Raw genomic sequence first — 16,441 nt, forward strand, 5'->3', positions numbered from 1 at the left:
ACCTCTTCTCTGAAACCCCCAGACTCCTTTACTGAAACGAATTATCTACTCAGAGCCTATTGTTCTGTCTGTTACACTGAGATTGCTTTTCTCTATCTGTATTTTTTTTTCATACATCATCACTGAATTTCACTTGTCATTTTACTGCTCAGGTACTCAGTATTGCGAAATCCTTTTACAGATCTTCATAGCTGGCTTTTGTTTTCATCATTCTGACTACCTTACTGCCATCAGCAAACTTTGTCACCTATCTTTCCTTCCTTCTTTCCAAATCGTTAATGAATAAATTGAACAGCACAAAGCATTGGGGAAATTCCAAATGAACACTTCTCTCTGTTGTGGAAACTGAAAGATTTTTCCCTAATGTTTGATGCTGATCTTCTAACCGTAAATTAATCTATGGAAAGGCCTTTTGTCCCAAGACAATTTCAGATCCTTTGGCAAGGGAACCCCTCAAAAATCATATTAGACTTCATCAGTTAGGTTGTCTTTCCGTACAGGCTCTAAGAACCTGGATAGATTTAAGGTGTGATTTTCACGTGCAAAAGTCATGTTGATTCCTCAATGATGTCCAGAATATACTTGTCCAGAAATCAGTATTAGCTGGGAAAGCAGTAGTATGTTGTATTAGGCACTGTAGAAACAGAGCAGGAAGATAGCTCCTTTGAGGAGCTCACATTTAAGGAAATCCAGCATGCTTTCTACAGTGAAGTTGGAAATTATAAAAATAGTTTCTTTCTAATCTCTTATCTTAGATATTCTTAGATATTAAAGTTTATGACTTCTAAACTTAGATTCACTGTGTTATTATTGCTGGTTTTATTTTCCATACTTTTCCTGTTCAACACGTCTGTGTCTGCTTTTATTTTCTGTATAAGCAACTGCATCAAGTCAATGGGTAATAGACTACTTCAAAGCAGAAATTGGCTTAATTTATTTCAAAGAAAATTCTAAAATGTATTTACTCTGTGTTTCATATGCTGCAACAACAAAAACATTAAAATTAATTGTACTTTCCCTCCTTTCTTATTTATGCTCCAGGCAACTTAGGCAATAAAACTAAGCTAGTGTGGCTGCAACTACATTAGCATGTAGTGCAGCTTAGTGGAAGTGGGTTTGTAGAATGAAATGGTTGATGTTGAGATGACATCTGTCTTCAATATGGGCATTTTCGAGGCAGAGGATCTGACTTTAGAGTAGTGCTAACCTGATACTCTGAGCTAAATGTCCAGTAGTGGTTGGAGCACATTAGATGCACTCCTGAAATGTATATTCTGGTTTAGTTTCCTTGAAAGGGAATTCAGTTCCTGTGCTCTGAGATCACTGTGGTATGAGCCGGAACATAGCATGTAAGGATTTTCTATAGAGATTTCCCCCCAAAATTTGGGGGATTCATTTCAGAAGCACACTCCTGATCTGTTCTGAAAGGTTCATGTAGATACACACAGCATTTCCCTCTCGTTTTGACAGATTTTTCATATAGGTATCAATTTCTGCTTCTTATCCAATAAATGCTATTTTTTGGGCTTGTAACTCTGATTGATTATTTACATGCAGATATGTTGTAATTAAATTTGCTTTTCTTAGCTTGTAAGAAACGTGATGCTCTGACTGTGATGTGAGTAGCGACTGCTTAGTCAACTCTAGCTTGTTTTATTTTATGGCATCTTCGCAAAGTGATTGGCAATGCAGCATACAACAGTGGAGCAGACAATGCTGTCCCAGCACTGAAAGTTGGTCTCATAGTTAACAATCTGACTGGTGGCTAGAGAGTCATCCGTCAACTCCCTCTCCTGTCTCTGACTTTCTGTATGCCCTTGCATAAATCTGCAGCAGTTCTGCACAGCTCCACCACATCTAAGACAGTACTGCTGTTGGCATATGTAGCAAAACTGATGTGTCCTGAAACACTTCATATGTACAGACTGGCTGGGTATCACAATGCAACAGCTAAGGATTCTGGAGACCATAGATACCTGAAAACACAGTAGTAATAGCCCAGGGTGGTAGTTAGCAGATTAAAGCCAAAGTCAGCAGTGCTTGCAAGTCTGTTTAGGCACTTAAATTTTATTGATTGAATGAGGAATTAGGTGCTTCAGTGCCTCAACAGTTTGTCCCTCAATTCCCTTTCTAAGAAATGGAGATAAGAGCACTTTTACACTTCAGAGGAGTGGCCTGACAGAAGGCAGTGTTAAGGCAGTGATGTGCTTGGATGTGACAGTGATGAGGTCAGATGAGTTCCTTGCGCAGGTAGAAGGAAATACGCGAGACTGGAGAGGATCTTGATTAACAACTTGCCTTAGAGGCACAATCCAAAGTCAATGACAAGACTCTTATTAACTTCAGGGAGCTCAGATCAAGCCCATTGATTTGTGCTTATTTCTGCTCTAGTTGCTGTAGTCCAAATTAATGCTGTGCTGTGATATTTTCAAATACCAACATAAACAAAATTCGCTCAAGAAGGAAGTCATAAAAATAGGAAAATCATAATGCTTGAATCATAGTACTGAATTGATAAATGTTAACCATAGGAACATTGTCGCAGAAATTAGTCTGGTAAGAAAAAAGAACCTACTGATAAAAATCACAATGAATTTTTGGCTTCAGAAGCTGGATGGGCTACTTAGTGACAGTAGATGATCTGTATATTGACGTTTTGATTACTAATGCTTTCTGTGTAGCTTCTATCATGCAATCTTCAGTTTAGAAGTCACATCAATGATATGCTTGATGTATTGGAAAGTGTTAAATGAAAATAAGAATATTTAATTCTAATAATGCATGTTTTCATCACAAGATTTCAACAGTAAATCAGAGATACAAAAGGAGACTATACCTTTATGCTACAATGGAAACATTACCCTATTTTACGTTAGAGATACAGTGTGGTAATGTAACTGGCCTACGATCACTCAGGATATTAAAGTTCAGGGATTTTGAAGAACCCCAAACTTCTAACTCACAGACCAAATTGTTATGCTACCAAGGGGTTTTCTAGAGATAGATAAAAACTCTGGCAGTTACCCAATAATGAAGGTCATTTTCTGTGTAGATTATATGTGTATTTACACCTTCACATACAAACAGTTCTTTAGCATCTGGTGTCTATCAAGACTTATGGCACCGTATAATTCATAGGTAGTGAGTTAAGTTGTATCTAACTCTGCCTGCCTAAATGAAAGAAAGAGAAGGAAATGGAGTGTGTGATTTTTGCAGTGCCCAAACCCAGATAGGAATTTGCTCTGAAAAATGCCAGGTGTGGATCCTTTCATTTCAGGCTTGTCTAAGAACAGATCAGTGTTTGCCATTTGCAAAGCAACAGCAGCACCAGTACTTAAAAAAAAAAAAAAAAAGCTAATGATTCAAGGCTTTAATACCTTCCCAGGCAAATATTCTTCAGAACATTTCATGTTTGTCATTCATGGTGCTTCATTCCCATTCCTTAGGGATATTACTCTGTTGCTTGCTGAAAAACTGGAATGATCTCTTTCTACTGCTCAAACCTATATATTCTCTCATGCAGAGACACATGAGAGGAGTATCTCATTATTCTCTCTGATTCATCAGCAATGCAGACCAATTAATACCACAGTTAATGGGGAGAAGTAGCTACTACAACTGCAAGCTGTATATCTTCTGTCACTCCTGAACTAACACTCCTGGACAAAGCTAGAAAGCAACTTTACTATGCGGAGATTATTTTTGACACGCTACCAAATCTATAATTCACAGCACCATAGAAAATGGAGATGGAAAGAACCCAGCACGTTATCAAATGTGTTCTCCTGCCAAAGCACGATTGCTTGTTGCAGACAGCCAGGTTATAACATTTCAGGCAATGAAATTGTCATCTCTGAAAATTCTGCCAGAGTCTAACAAACCTCACCATTAGAGATCATTCTGTGTGTGTCTCTCTCTTCTCTCTCTGTCTCTCTTTTTTTCTTAACACCTAACTTTTTGTCTGCCACTCTAATAGATTGTTCATGAAGACCCTAGCAGCCCACTGTGGCTGTCTGGTAACACAGTAAGTTTACACTCTGGTGTTAGAGATTTCAGGTTTGATTTTTCAGATAAGCTGAGCATAGCTTCATTTAGGTCTGTTTTAACTAGTGGTAAAGTCATTCTGCCTATTTGATCATATGTTATGTGTTTATATACATAGCTGAAATATACTGGTTTCCTTACTGAAAGATTGGCTATGCTTAGTTTTGACATCACATTGAAACATTTTGAAATAGACATATTTAATAAACTTATCTGAATTTCCTAGCTGCTTACTTTTTTTTCCATCTGACTCCTCTTCACCACTGTATTTTCATCTTTCCCTTCCATATAGATTATGCTGTTGACTGATCCAGAAGTAGAGAGCAGCTTATTAATCAGTTCTGATGAAGGGGCCACCTATCAAAAATACCGTCTGAACTTCTACATCCACAGTCTGCTCTTCCACCCCAAGCAGGAAGATTGGATCTTGGCATACAGCCAAGATCAGAAGGTAAGAATTGTTGGTAGCATATTGCTTTCTTTGCTTAGGAAGAACCTAGGGTTTCCCCACCTCTCTACGTAACTGCTGCAGAGCAGTCAGGACAGTCTTTGGGGTGATACCAGGACAGTGTTTGGAGATACCAAACTGGTATTTCCGAGTAAGAAACATTGAGTAAGCCTCAATGTAAAGGGCAAGGTAAAGGACGTGGGCACCTACTATCTTCTTGGGGCCTAGCCCTCTATGACTGACCTGGCAGTCTGCATTTATTCATCAGTCCTTTTGGCAATATCATGTGACAGGCAGTGGGCAGAGAAGACAGCTAAGATCCTTCACAATAGGATTAACAACCTCTAATGAGGCTTTTTGTCCTCTCATTTAGCAATTCTCTTGCTGCAGCCTAGCACCAGCTCCAAGAACAGTCAGAAGACACTCCTTGTTCCTATCTGGTTGGCATATTTTCAAGTAGCCTTTGATTTTCTAAGAGAAAAGTAGCAGTGAATCAATTTCCTTTGAAGTCCAGTTCCTTCAGTATGTGTAATCCATCAGCTGAATAAATATGCTGTGAGATTAGCCTTGATTTTTTGCTGCCCAACTTGAGACAACAGAATGGGACTTGATTGTAAGAGACCTCATTGTTAGAACTTTTTGAAAATCAGGCACATCAATACTCACAAGTCAGTTGTCTTCTAGTGAAGGACTTTATAGAGCTCAGTCTGTTTAGTTTACCAAAAAGCAGATTAAAGGAAAACTATATTGTGGTGCATAAATATCTCCGTGGGGGAAGACAAAACATATGAGTAAGCATTTTGATCTAGCAAAAAAACTTCGGACAAGAATTGGTGGCTAGGAGTCAATGGCAGATAAACTCAACTGTGAAGCAACTAGCCATTGGAGCAAACTGCTCTGAGAAATGTCAGAATTCACATCCTTACATTTTGATGTTTTTGAATAAAACTGGAAAAAGACCAAAACAATTTGCTGAGCTTCCAACAGGGGTAAAAGAGTGAAATATCTTGGCATCTAGTATATAAGCCTTTATACAAAGTAGTTTAGTGGTCTCTTTTTGTTTTACATATGATGAATCTATGAGAATCTGAATCTAATCAATAATCAAAGTATTGGCTGAATTGTTCAGGTTATACATTAAAGTAAATATCAACATAAAAGTTTGAATTCTATAATGTGTTCCATCGGTGTATTTGAATTCATTTTACAAACATTAAAGAACTAATTTTCCTTTAGCCTAAATTAGGCTTGTTGTTACTATTACTGTAAGCCTGAGAAAATAAAGATATAAGGAAGCTAAATAAGTAAGTAAGGTCACAAAATGATCTTATGGGAATTTTTAGAATAGAAGTTCAGTCCTGTGCTTTAAACTCAAAGCCAGTATTGTTCCAGGACTGTAGCTTAATATCCTTCCCAACGATGAGAAATGCATCTTGCCTGCCTAATTCTTCCTGTACAGTCAATTGCATGCAATATTTTTCACTCACCCCTCTCACAGCATTTTGTAGAGTGTACTGTGGTTATAACCTGTTCAGAGGAAGGTGCAGATTAAATTATTTCTGGGTGTTCAGTATGTAATTAGACAAGGTGAAAATGTTTCCTTTCCCTTGTGGCTGTTGAATTCTGTGGACTGATATGAAACTGAACAGAATCTGGTCTCTGCTGTCTTTTAGGACCCATTCGAATGAAAGTTACTGTGTGTTAGTAACAGAAAATTTATTACATGAGGATCAATGAAACTTTCAGTGGTAAATTTGTCAAATGAAAGTAGGATATAGCAGAAAATTAATTTCAGCTGTTGTGATATTCAGCCTGCTCAGGAAATAATTCTGAATTAGAGTCCATACAGCTAATGCTAACCTAATTTATGGTAGATGGCTACCAGCAAGTATATTGTCACTATTCCGTAGGAAACTCCCACTCTTCTACAGAATCCTAAAAAACATTCCGGATATAAGAACGAAGGGTCTTTTTGTGCGTTAACCTGAATTTATGGGGTTGGTGTCGGAGTTGTGTGTATGGGGTGTTTTGGGTGAGAGGCTGCAGGCTGTACGGTAAAATTTCTTTGTGTTACGGCATTGATTAGCAAATTGGATAACTGTTGGTAATTCAATGCTGTAGTTGAAGAGAAAAATCAGGTGGCACAAGATCTGTAGATCTGTACCAATTAACTCTAAAATAGAATTTTAAAAGTACTCTGTATGGGTATGAGTCACAGGCCTGGTTTCTACTTTAAAGCCTAATGGATACATTTTCTGACTTCAACAAGCTTTGGCCAAGAGCTATAGAGGGTAACCAACAGGCAAAGAGTATTAATCAGCTTGGACTAAATTAAATGTAACTCAAACTAAGGGTCAAGTTCAGCCTGTGGCTAAGTGTAAATGACTCCCATTGGTTTCATGCTTGTATATCCAAAGGCAGAATTTTCTCAGAGTAATTAAGAGGTCCTGCAGGTATTTAGATAATTGCAATGGGAGCTGTGGGGTAGTTTGGAACAAATGACACTGCTGTTTGCTATTTCGCGATCTTGTGCTAAGGCCGTATTTAAGGAAAGAGAACCCATTACTCCTTCAATTCCAGGCACTGTGTGCACACTGACTAAGAGCCACGCAAGGAAGCAAGGGAAACATATCTTCATGGTAAGGTATTTACATTTTGATATCACTGACTTTGATGCCACTGACTGAAGAGGCTGTGAAGGTTTTGTTGATGGGAGCTGTAAGGAGTAAGTTGGATTTTGACCAGTTAGGATTGTCGCAGTCATTTGATTTTGGTGTTGACAGTCAGGAGGGAGGTGAGAATCAACTAGAAAACACATTTACATCCTTATAGCAAGCCATGTCATTGTTGCCATCCAGTTGCATCTTGTCATTGCAGCAGGAGAATCAGGTGGGGAATAGAGCAAGAGCTGGAGAGACAGGAATCACATTGGATCTGGACTGTTTTGGTTCTCGGAAGTTGTCCATCCAATTCAGGACTGATGGGGGCAAAGCCAACAGTTAGTGCTTGCCTCCCATTGCTCAGTTGTGATGAACAGGAAATGGGTCACATAGCATCATCCCTCAATCTCTTCACAGCCCACTGAGTCTATTACTATGATAAGTAATACAGATCTTTTTTTGTTTGGTTGAATAGGGATTTACTCAATGGTAGGGAAATCTGTGTTAACTGAAGTCATTTTATGTCCCAGTTTCTTGGGTGTTGTGTGTGGGTGAATGTAGTTAATTACTGCGGTTCAGCTGACGAGCAATAACTCATTAAGCTTCAGTGACTCGGTTGCTTTTGTTCACATATCTCTCCCTGTGTCTCTGCCTTGGTCAGCAGACTTGAATTACCAGACGGACAGACCAGTCCGTTATTCAGTCATGACTTTTTCCTACCAGTCTTGAGGGAAAAAGAGCAGCAAACCATCTGCCGCCTGCACTAATTGCTTCATGATTGCATTCATTGTTCTGGCTAAAAGTACAGTTACATGGCTGATTCGTACCACGTAATTGCAGAACTACTGCAAGCTTCTCCATTTTCTGTGTAAGAGGAGTTACAAATCAGGAGGAAACTTCACACACAGTAAAGCATTACTTGTGAGTCAAAAGCTTGTTGGAGGTCTTGTACGTGTGAGCATTTGTGGGTTTAATCAGCTTGCTTGTAGGATGAGGGGCTGTATTTTATGCGAGTATTGCTTATGTATTACTATGTAATCTTCAAAAGTGGTTTGCTGTGTAATCAGGGGGTGAGATGGAAGAGCCTCTACTTCATGTGGAGACATCTTCTGTTATTCAAATGGGTCAGATACACAGAGGAATGGTTAGTAATCAGCCATGAATAACAGAGCTATTTGGAGAGACGAAATACGGGTGAAATTGGGAAACACAAGTCAGACGGGCGAAATGCAGGATCATAATTGCCCAGCTCAGGAATAAATGCGCAAAGGCACTCAAGCACTGAAAGGTAGCAACAGAGGCTGAAAAAGCAGGTTTAAAATGGAGTTATGGGTGTTGCTTCTACTCTCTCATTTTAAATGAACTCTTGAAAAGCAAGGCACCACAGACTAAAGGAGCTCTGTCAACATAGCACTACTAAATGAAGAGGTTTACATTTCCTTTTTTTTTTCTTATTTTGTTCATTTTGGCCTTTCCCAGATATCTGATTCCATCTGTCTACCTTTATTTACTGTGTGTTTCATGCTGGAGATCAATGAGTTAGGGACTGATACTTGGCTGTATAGCTAAAGTGCCGAAGTTTAGCAAATCAGGATTCTGTTGCTTGTGGGACAACATAAGTTCTGTCATCAAACCATGTCATATTCTTCAGTTTCCTACAGTAAAGGAGGCCCACTCCTCATGCATTCAAGTGGAAGAGAAAGGTGTTCTTATATCAGGGATAACAGAGGAACCACTTAGAATAGAGATAAGGATGCATATGACCACAGGATGTCTGTGTGAGAGAACAGGCCAACTCTTAAAAGTACCTTTAATCCCCATCTATCTGTGTGTTTGGCCTAATGCTTGTGTCTGACAGTAGAGTATCTGCCATAGATGTAGCCAGTGTTCACTCTTCAAGATGTGATGGACTATTTTGGACACACTTCATAATTCTAAACCATTTCATTTCACTGCATTAGGATCTAGCTTCGAGGGTGACCCTGCTTGGAAAATGGTCAGACCAGGGCCCTCCAGAGGTTCCTTTCAACTTAAATTATTCTGTTTCTATTTACATCCTCTCAATTTCAGTGGTAACAGTCACTGCCTACATAGACCAGAGAAGGAGGAATAAAATCCAGATTTATTTTGTCAGAAATTGCATCATAGTTTTTTAAAAAAATTGCCATTAACATCAAGCAGCATCATTTTGGGGTGTTTTTTTTTCCACACTGCTGACAACATTTGGAGGACTATTCACTTGGGCTAATGTTAGCTGAGGGAGGCTAATCCCATCTAAAATTAATGGAGAGGAAAAAAGCTTCTCTAAAGTGGTAAGCGTTAGCCACTTTGAATCATCCTCTGGAAAAGCCTATCTCTTTTGACAGACTACAGACACAACCAGGGAGCTAGTTTGCATAAAGCTGACATTAGCCTATGTGAATATCTCCCCCTTTCCCTACGGCATCACTCCTGCAACAGTCTACATTATTTGTGTTAATATTTGGGGCACCACTAATCAACCAAACCAGTTTTACAGCAGACTTGATTCTCTTTGACGCGTATTGTTGAAGATGAAAAGCAACAAGGAATTTGCATGTTAAAAGTTGTTTGTCCCAGCCTTTGCAATGTTGCACTTTCTGCACGATCTTAGATATCCTTTCTGGGTTACCAGCACTTGTGCCAGGGATGGAGAGGGCCCTTCACACAAAGACCTTGTAAACGCTAGCCCCTATTTTTAAGACTTTCCATGTGGTTATGTTTCTAAGCAAGTGATCAGTCATGCACAGAAACGTCCGCATTTGTAGCTAGGGCTGTGCACACCATTTGTGTGAAGACCTTAAGCACAGACACCTGTCAGGCATCCTGATAACACATCTTGCACACAACTCTTTGCAAATATGCCTTGTTATCTCTAGGCAAACTGCTAAGCATTTGGTGGCAAACAGTATACTGAAAATGAACAAGGAAGGAACATCAAAACTATTCATCTGGCTGTTACTTTATTAGGAGTTTCCTCCTTTCTTCTCATACAGTCAGTTCCTCAGCATTGTCTCAGTAAGAAGAATAATGGTGTCAGATTGTATCTTTTTTTTTTTTAAATTGGCCATAAGCCAGTGTACAAACTATGTCATAAAATATGCTTTCCTAGAATACCCATCAGTCTTTTACACACCTCACTAAGCATAATGTGCTGGGGTAACAATTTAAAATAAAGAATGGAATTAAAAGTGGGAGGAATCTCTAACATTCTTTCCTCCTCTAATAAATAATAAAAAAGAAAAAGAAAAAATCGACTAGCAGAGCCCAGTGGCAGCCTGCCAGTCCGGAGAGGAAGATACATTTCTGGACCAGGAGTGTGATCAGTGAAACAGAAGGAAAGACTCTCAAGCAGTAATCACTGCGCTCTTTACCACCGACTCGCTCATCTTTAGGCAAATCAATACGTCCTTGCTTATCCATCTGTATAAACATCAGCCCTCTGAACCCCTAGAGAACTTGTTCTTTTGCTACTTTGGGATCCTTGGATGCATACTTATAGCTATGGGTAGATCTGTTGTTTATCTGCAAGATTTTCTGTGCTCTACATAACTCCAGTTTTCCTACTTCCATGAAAAAATTACTTTTTTCCTTTCCATCAGAGTTGTACAGTTCACTGGATTAGGAATAAAGAAATGTACTCCATATCACTAGGTCTGCCACTGATCTCTGTGGTGTTGAGCAACTCCCTTCACTTTTCTGTAGATGACTGACCTCTCCCTTCTCTACCTCTGTCATTTGTTTTGACTGTACTCTCCAACATGTCTCCAGTTTCTTATTATACAAAGTGCCTGTCAACACTAAATTCACTTGGAGCCATAGTTTTTAATATAATGCAAATTATAAACAATAATAATTTATTTTTAAATTTAAAGCTATGCATGTGTGACACTTTGCCCTAAATTCTGCTGTAATAAGCCTTTTCTGTTCTGTTCTCATTCTAATATGATACACTTTTTAAACAAAAATGCATTTATTTAATGCAGTTATCTAAACAGTTATGAACCTACCTAGTAAATTTACAACACAACAGAAAGCAAGTGCAGGATACCCTGTTACCTGTTACAGAGATAGTAGTTTTTAAAGGAAAGGGAATTAACCTTGAGGACAACATACTAAGTAGAGTGGTAAATTCATCATCCCTTGGACTTGAGATTGGATGTCTTTCCAAATGATACAATCTAGTTCAGCCATCAGTTGTTGGCCTGACTAATTCTCTCTACTGCTTGACTTAGTGGTAAAGATTCTGCAGCATCTGTTAGGAGGAGAACAGACTGATGACACTACTGGTTCCTTCTGGCTTTAAAATATCTATGCCAGGCAGATTCATTTAAATATCTGCTGGTAAAAATGTGTTTCCTGCCACTTTTTTAGCATATGAGTTGAATGCACTGGAGACATCACGCTAATACAGTTGCTTGCAAACTGCCACAAAACCAGAACAGCAGCTGATGTGGCTCATATCTGAGAATGTGTGAGGAGTTATTGAAGGATAGGTAGGAAGAAAGCTGAGGGTCATCTCCAGGATGCTTTGATCTGATGAACATGCACAGAAGACATTGCTGTGTTACGACCATACTGAACAAGTCTACATGACAGTAGTGTGTGGGTCATCAGCAAAAGCAGCCATAGAGCTGCAGACCTCACTGGTGTTTGAATGGACTGTGAAGCAGGTATCTGAAAGCTTTATCACTCTGATGTGTTTCCATCAGCATTCAATAAACACCAGTTATTGGGTAACTGTATTGATGGCTTCTGTGTGGCATGATTAATGCATTGCTGCAACTTAAAATGTTCAAAGTCTATGCAGTGTCCTATGAACTTTATTGCTTCAAGGATATTTAGGCATCTTAACACTAGAACTTACAATTAGATCGGAGATCAGGGAAGTAAATGCATATCAGCCCTGTAGCCCATTTTTGTATCCTGGATCATGAGTCTTATGCTCTATTCTAGGAAGGAAGTACCGTGCATGATTTCAGATTCTTTGTTTATACAAAGCATACTGTTCTATTAAATTCAGTGTTGGAAGAGAAAAGCCTGGTCCATGGCTCTTCTAAATGAAGAATAGTGTGATTCAGCGAATAGCAGCATACCTCCCAGCCTTTGACTGCTCTGAAGAAGAAATGTCCTGTGCAGTAATTTCTTTAAATTTAATGTACTTTGTCTGATACCCAAGTAAGCTGCACTGGATGCATGTTGGGAACACATGTGTGTCCAAGTCTCTGTTCATTCTTTCTCACTGTTTGAGATGTCTGTAGTACCACTGTGGAACTTCTTTCCCACTGTGATAATGATAATTTTTCATCCAGCAGGTAGATCCAAGGGCATAAGGGTCTGAAAGATCATAAAGGACTACTGTATATACCTATATAAACATGTTCAATCTTAAGTCCTTACCTGATGCAGTAACCCCATCCTTTTCTGCAGACTACATAGAAAGCAAAAGAAATGCAAGAGAGACTTATATTGAAGTAGTACATCACCAAATTGAAGCAATCCACTTGATGTCTATCCTGTTGCTCTTTGCTTTCCTGAAGGTTTTAGATTAGTTCTAAATATGGTCTTTCACAGTTGAATAACATTTGAGTAATGCCCCTATGAACAGTGAGAATAATGACTGAAACTTGGTAGAAGACTAGAATTTCTTCAAATACAGCTGTGGTGGTAGTAAAGTACAATTTATCAGCAATAAACTTATTCAGTATAAATGAATGTGGATAAGAAGAAGGACTTAGCTGCATTTATTTCAAATTAAATTGTTGCATCTTCAGAAAGAGATGTCTTTATCCAGTTTGACTCTGTTATGTTTATAGTTAAAGCTAAACTGTGCTTTTGGAATGTTGTATTCTTTGGTGAAAGAATAATAAATTTTGATTTGAGATAAATTAAAAAAATTGATACTGTGATGTCTCAAAATCTTTATATGGTTCATCAGTACAAAATCTGTGGTTTAGATGCACTGGTGTTTTGGGTTTTTTTGTGTGTGAATAAACTCTGAAGGGCTGAGGATGAAATACCACCAACAGGGTTAGTTTTAATCATCTCATAGAAACATCAGGAAGTGTAAGAGGCAAGAAGGCAGCATATGTGAAGAAACTATCAGGAGGATTGACCAGTAGGAACTTTCTCAGGGAATTAGAGGTGAATTTGAATCAAACCCAGTGCTTTCAAAGATGTTCTAAGCTAGTTTTCCAGTTGCATATGTCTTTTTTAGGTCAATACTGTAGTGTAGGTTGAATTGCTTTGGTCAGATCTGTGTCCAGGAAGAATGAATGGAGCTTTCATGGAAACTAGAGGTGAGAGAAAGAGAGCTTTTTCTTTTGTGAATATGAGAATACCAAAGTTGGTAAATCCAATCAACAAATAAGCTTAGACTCCATGCCGTGTTACATTACAACTTGTTTAGGGGAAATTTCTTAAGGGGAAATTTCTTAAGTAAAAGAAAAATAACAGGAACTAATAGCTTGCTCAAAGTATTTCCCTCATGTCACTTCCAGCATGCAATTTAAATCACCTTTTCTTTAGCCAGATTCTGAATTTCCATGTGCATAATGTTTTTTTGCATGACGTGAAATCAGTGCATAAAATTCAATATCCTCATCAGCATAGGAAGCACATGGAACTACCACAAGATTCAAGATCAGTATGTGAAGAAGCATGAGAACCAAATATTTAGTCAGAATATCCAATTAGTTTAAATGCTCAATGATGAAACATCATGGGCACTCTGGGTCAGTCATATCTGCAGCAAATTGTATATGTGTTAAAAAGAAGCTGAAGCTATGAGGGACTCCACATGTGACAGGAAGCTTTGGCTGGCAAAATTAGTCTGTTGCGAACGAAAGGGGTGATGGTAGGTCTTGGCTAGCATAATGACCCTTCAAATGGCATTGTATCAGAATTGGTGGGTCATTCAGATTCTTGGCAGTTGGTATGTGTAACTGTATTGGGTTTGTGTGGCAAGGTTTTGATAGCGGGGGGGCTATCGGGATGGCTTCTGTGAGAAGCTGCTAGAAGCTTCCCCTGTGTCTGATAGAGCCAATGCCAGCCAGCTCCAAGACAGACCTGCTGCTGGCCAAGGCTGAGCCCATCAGTGACAGTGGTAGCGCCTCTGGGATAACATATTTAAGAAGGGGAAAAAGTTACTGCACAGTAGCAATTGCAGCCGGAGAGAGGAGTGAGAAGATGTGAAAGAAACAACTCTGCAGACACCAAGGTCAGTGAAGAAGGAGGGGGAAGAGGTGCTCCAGGCGCCGGAGCGGACATTCCCCTGCAGCCCGTGGGGAAGACCATGGTGAGGCAGGCTGTCCCCCTGCAGCCCATGGAGGTCCATGGTGGAGCAGATATCCACCTGCAGCCCATGGAGGACCCCACGCCGGAGCAGGTGGATGCCTGAAGGAGGCTGTGGCCCCATGGGAAGCCTGCACTGGAGCAGGCTCCTGGCAGGACCTGCGGACCCATGGAGAGAGAGGAGCCCAGGCTGGAGCAGGTTTGCTGACAGGGCTTGTGACCCCGTGGGGGACCCACGCTGGAGCAGGCTGTTCCTGAAGGACTGCGCCCTGTGGAAGTGACCCATGTTGGAGCAGTTCGTGAAGAACTGCGCCCATGGGAAGCACTTACATTGGAGAAGTTCGTGGAGGACTGTCTCCCATGGGAGGGACCCCATGGTGGAGCAGGGGAAGAGTGTGAGTCCTCCTCCCCCTGAGGAGGAAGGAGTGGCAGAAACAACGTGTGATGAACTGACTGCACCCCCCATTCCTCATCCCCCTGCGCTGCGGGGGGGAGGAGGTGGAGAAAATCAGGAGCAAAGTTGAGCCCGGGAAGAAGGGAGGGGTGGGGGGAAGGTGTTTTTAAGATTTAGTTTTTATTTCTCATTATCCTACTCTGATTTGATTGGTAATAAATTAATTTTTTTTCCCCAAGTCAAGTCTGTTTTGCCTGTGATGGTAATTGCTGAGTGATCTCTCCCTGTCCTTATCTCGACCCATGAGCCTTTCGTTATATTTTCTCTCCCCTGTCCAGCTGAGGAGGGGTGTGATAGAGTGGCTTTGGTGGGCACCTGGCATCCAGCCAGGGTCAACCTACCACAGTAACCTTGTTTTCAAAGACAAATGTTAAATGAGGAAATGTTTCTCTGTCTTCTTGGATGATATATAGATTACTGTGAGTGTAAGTTTTTTGGTATGGTGAGTTTGATAAGTATGCAGGTAGCAGAGTTACCCACTGGCTCTGGGAAGCACAGAGCTTTTTGGAACTGGAGAGGAATGGGGACTGCTGTCTTTAAGACAAGTTTGCATTTAGTAGCAACCTCTGGTTGATGCCATGCTTTCTTACCTGTCAGGTTCAACAGCCAAATAAACAATCAACTGCCTTATAAGAGCCAGATTTTTGACTGGGAAAAATCTCAGGGAGAATCCAGTGTTTTTAAGGGAAACAAGTGGTGCACAGTACGATTGTATTAAAGTGCATGTCCAGGTGCAATACTTTATGAAACTGTTAACAGTTCATTTTGTTTGTCCTAAAGATGTGACTTTATGTCAGAAGATCTCAACTTCGTAATTCGGTCAAACCCAGATAGACAAGCAGGATCCTGTAGGTCATAATCTCATACGATTGGTGATTATATCAGAATAAATCTAATTTGTCTGATACCTAGAGAACATTAGGCCCTCAAAGCTCATATTTTAGCTACTTGGTTTGGAGTTTTTAAAATGCAGATAGACTAGTAAGAAAAAAATACAAAGCCAAATAAGACTGCCAGTAAATTAGAGAGATGAACCCTCAGTTAGTGTAATTTGTTTTAGCTCCATAAAAGTGAGTGAAGGTCTGATGTTTTATAGCACTTGTGACTCCCACACAATCCCTTTAGGAGAGGTGTTTTAAGGATGAGTCTGTATATTGCACATTGAAGTTTCTCTGTAGTTTTTCAGTGGAGATATGCACCCTTTATCCATAAAATGGTAAGAAGATTGTGTTCTTTACAGTAAATATTTGTTTGTTAGAGGTATTGCTCACTAAGACGTGTCCATTGGAAGAACTATTGAAGGAGTTGATTACCTTCTGAATCCTTTTTTTGATAGTCCATTTATATAAGCTATGTAGAGGATATATATATGGTTTTTTATACATATAACATACAAGTTGATACCAACTTGATTGATATTAATACTGGTATTCAAATGTGATAGTATTTCAGTTCAGAGACTTATAAAACATAAGACTGATGAACAATGAGAAGAATGGAATCAATGGTATCTACGTATTTTCT

The 16,441-nt window shown here is 39.6% G+C and overlaps 1 protein-coding gene across 1 annotated transcript in view; it reads left to right on the plus strand.

The window, feature by feature from the left end:
• Positions 1-16,441, plus strand: part of SORCS1 (sortilin related VPS10 domain containing receptor 1) — a 312,358-nt gene that overhangs the window by 186,422 nt on the left and 109,495 nt on the right. The window contains 1 exon segment of the mRNA XM_050898837.1: positions 4,337-4,495. Coding sequence (XP_050754794.1) covers positions 4,337-4,495 — 159 coding nt within the window.

Source organism: Gymnogyps californianus, chromosome 6 (assembly GCF_018139145.2).
Source record: "Gymnogyps californianus isolate 813 chromosome 6, ASM1813914v2, whole genome shotgun sequence".
NCBI lineage: Eukaryota > Metazoa > Chordata > Aves > Accipitriformes > Cathartidae > Gymnogyps > Gymnogyps californianus.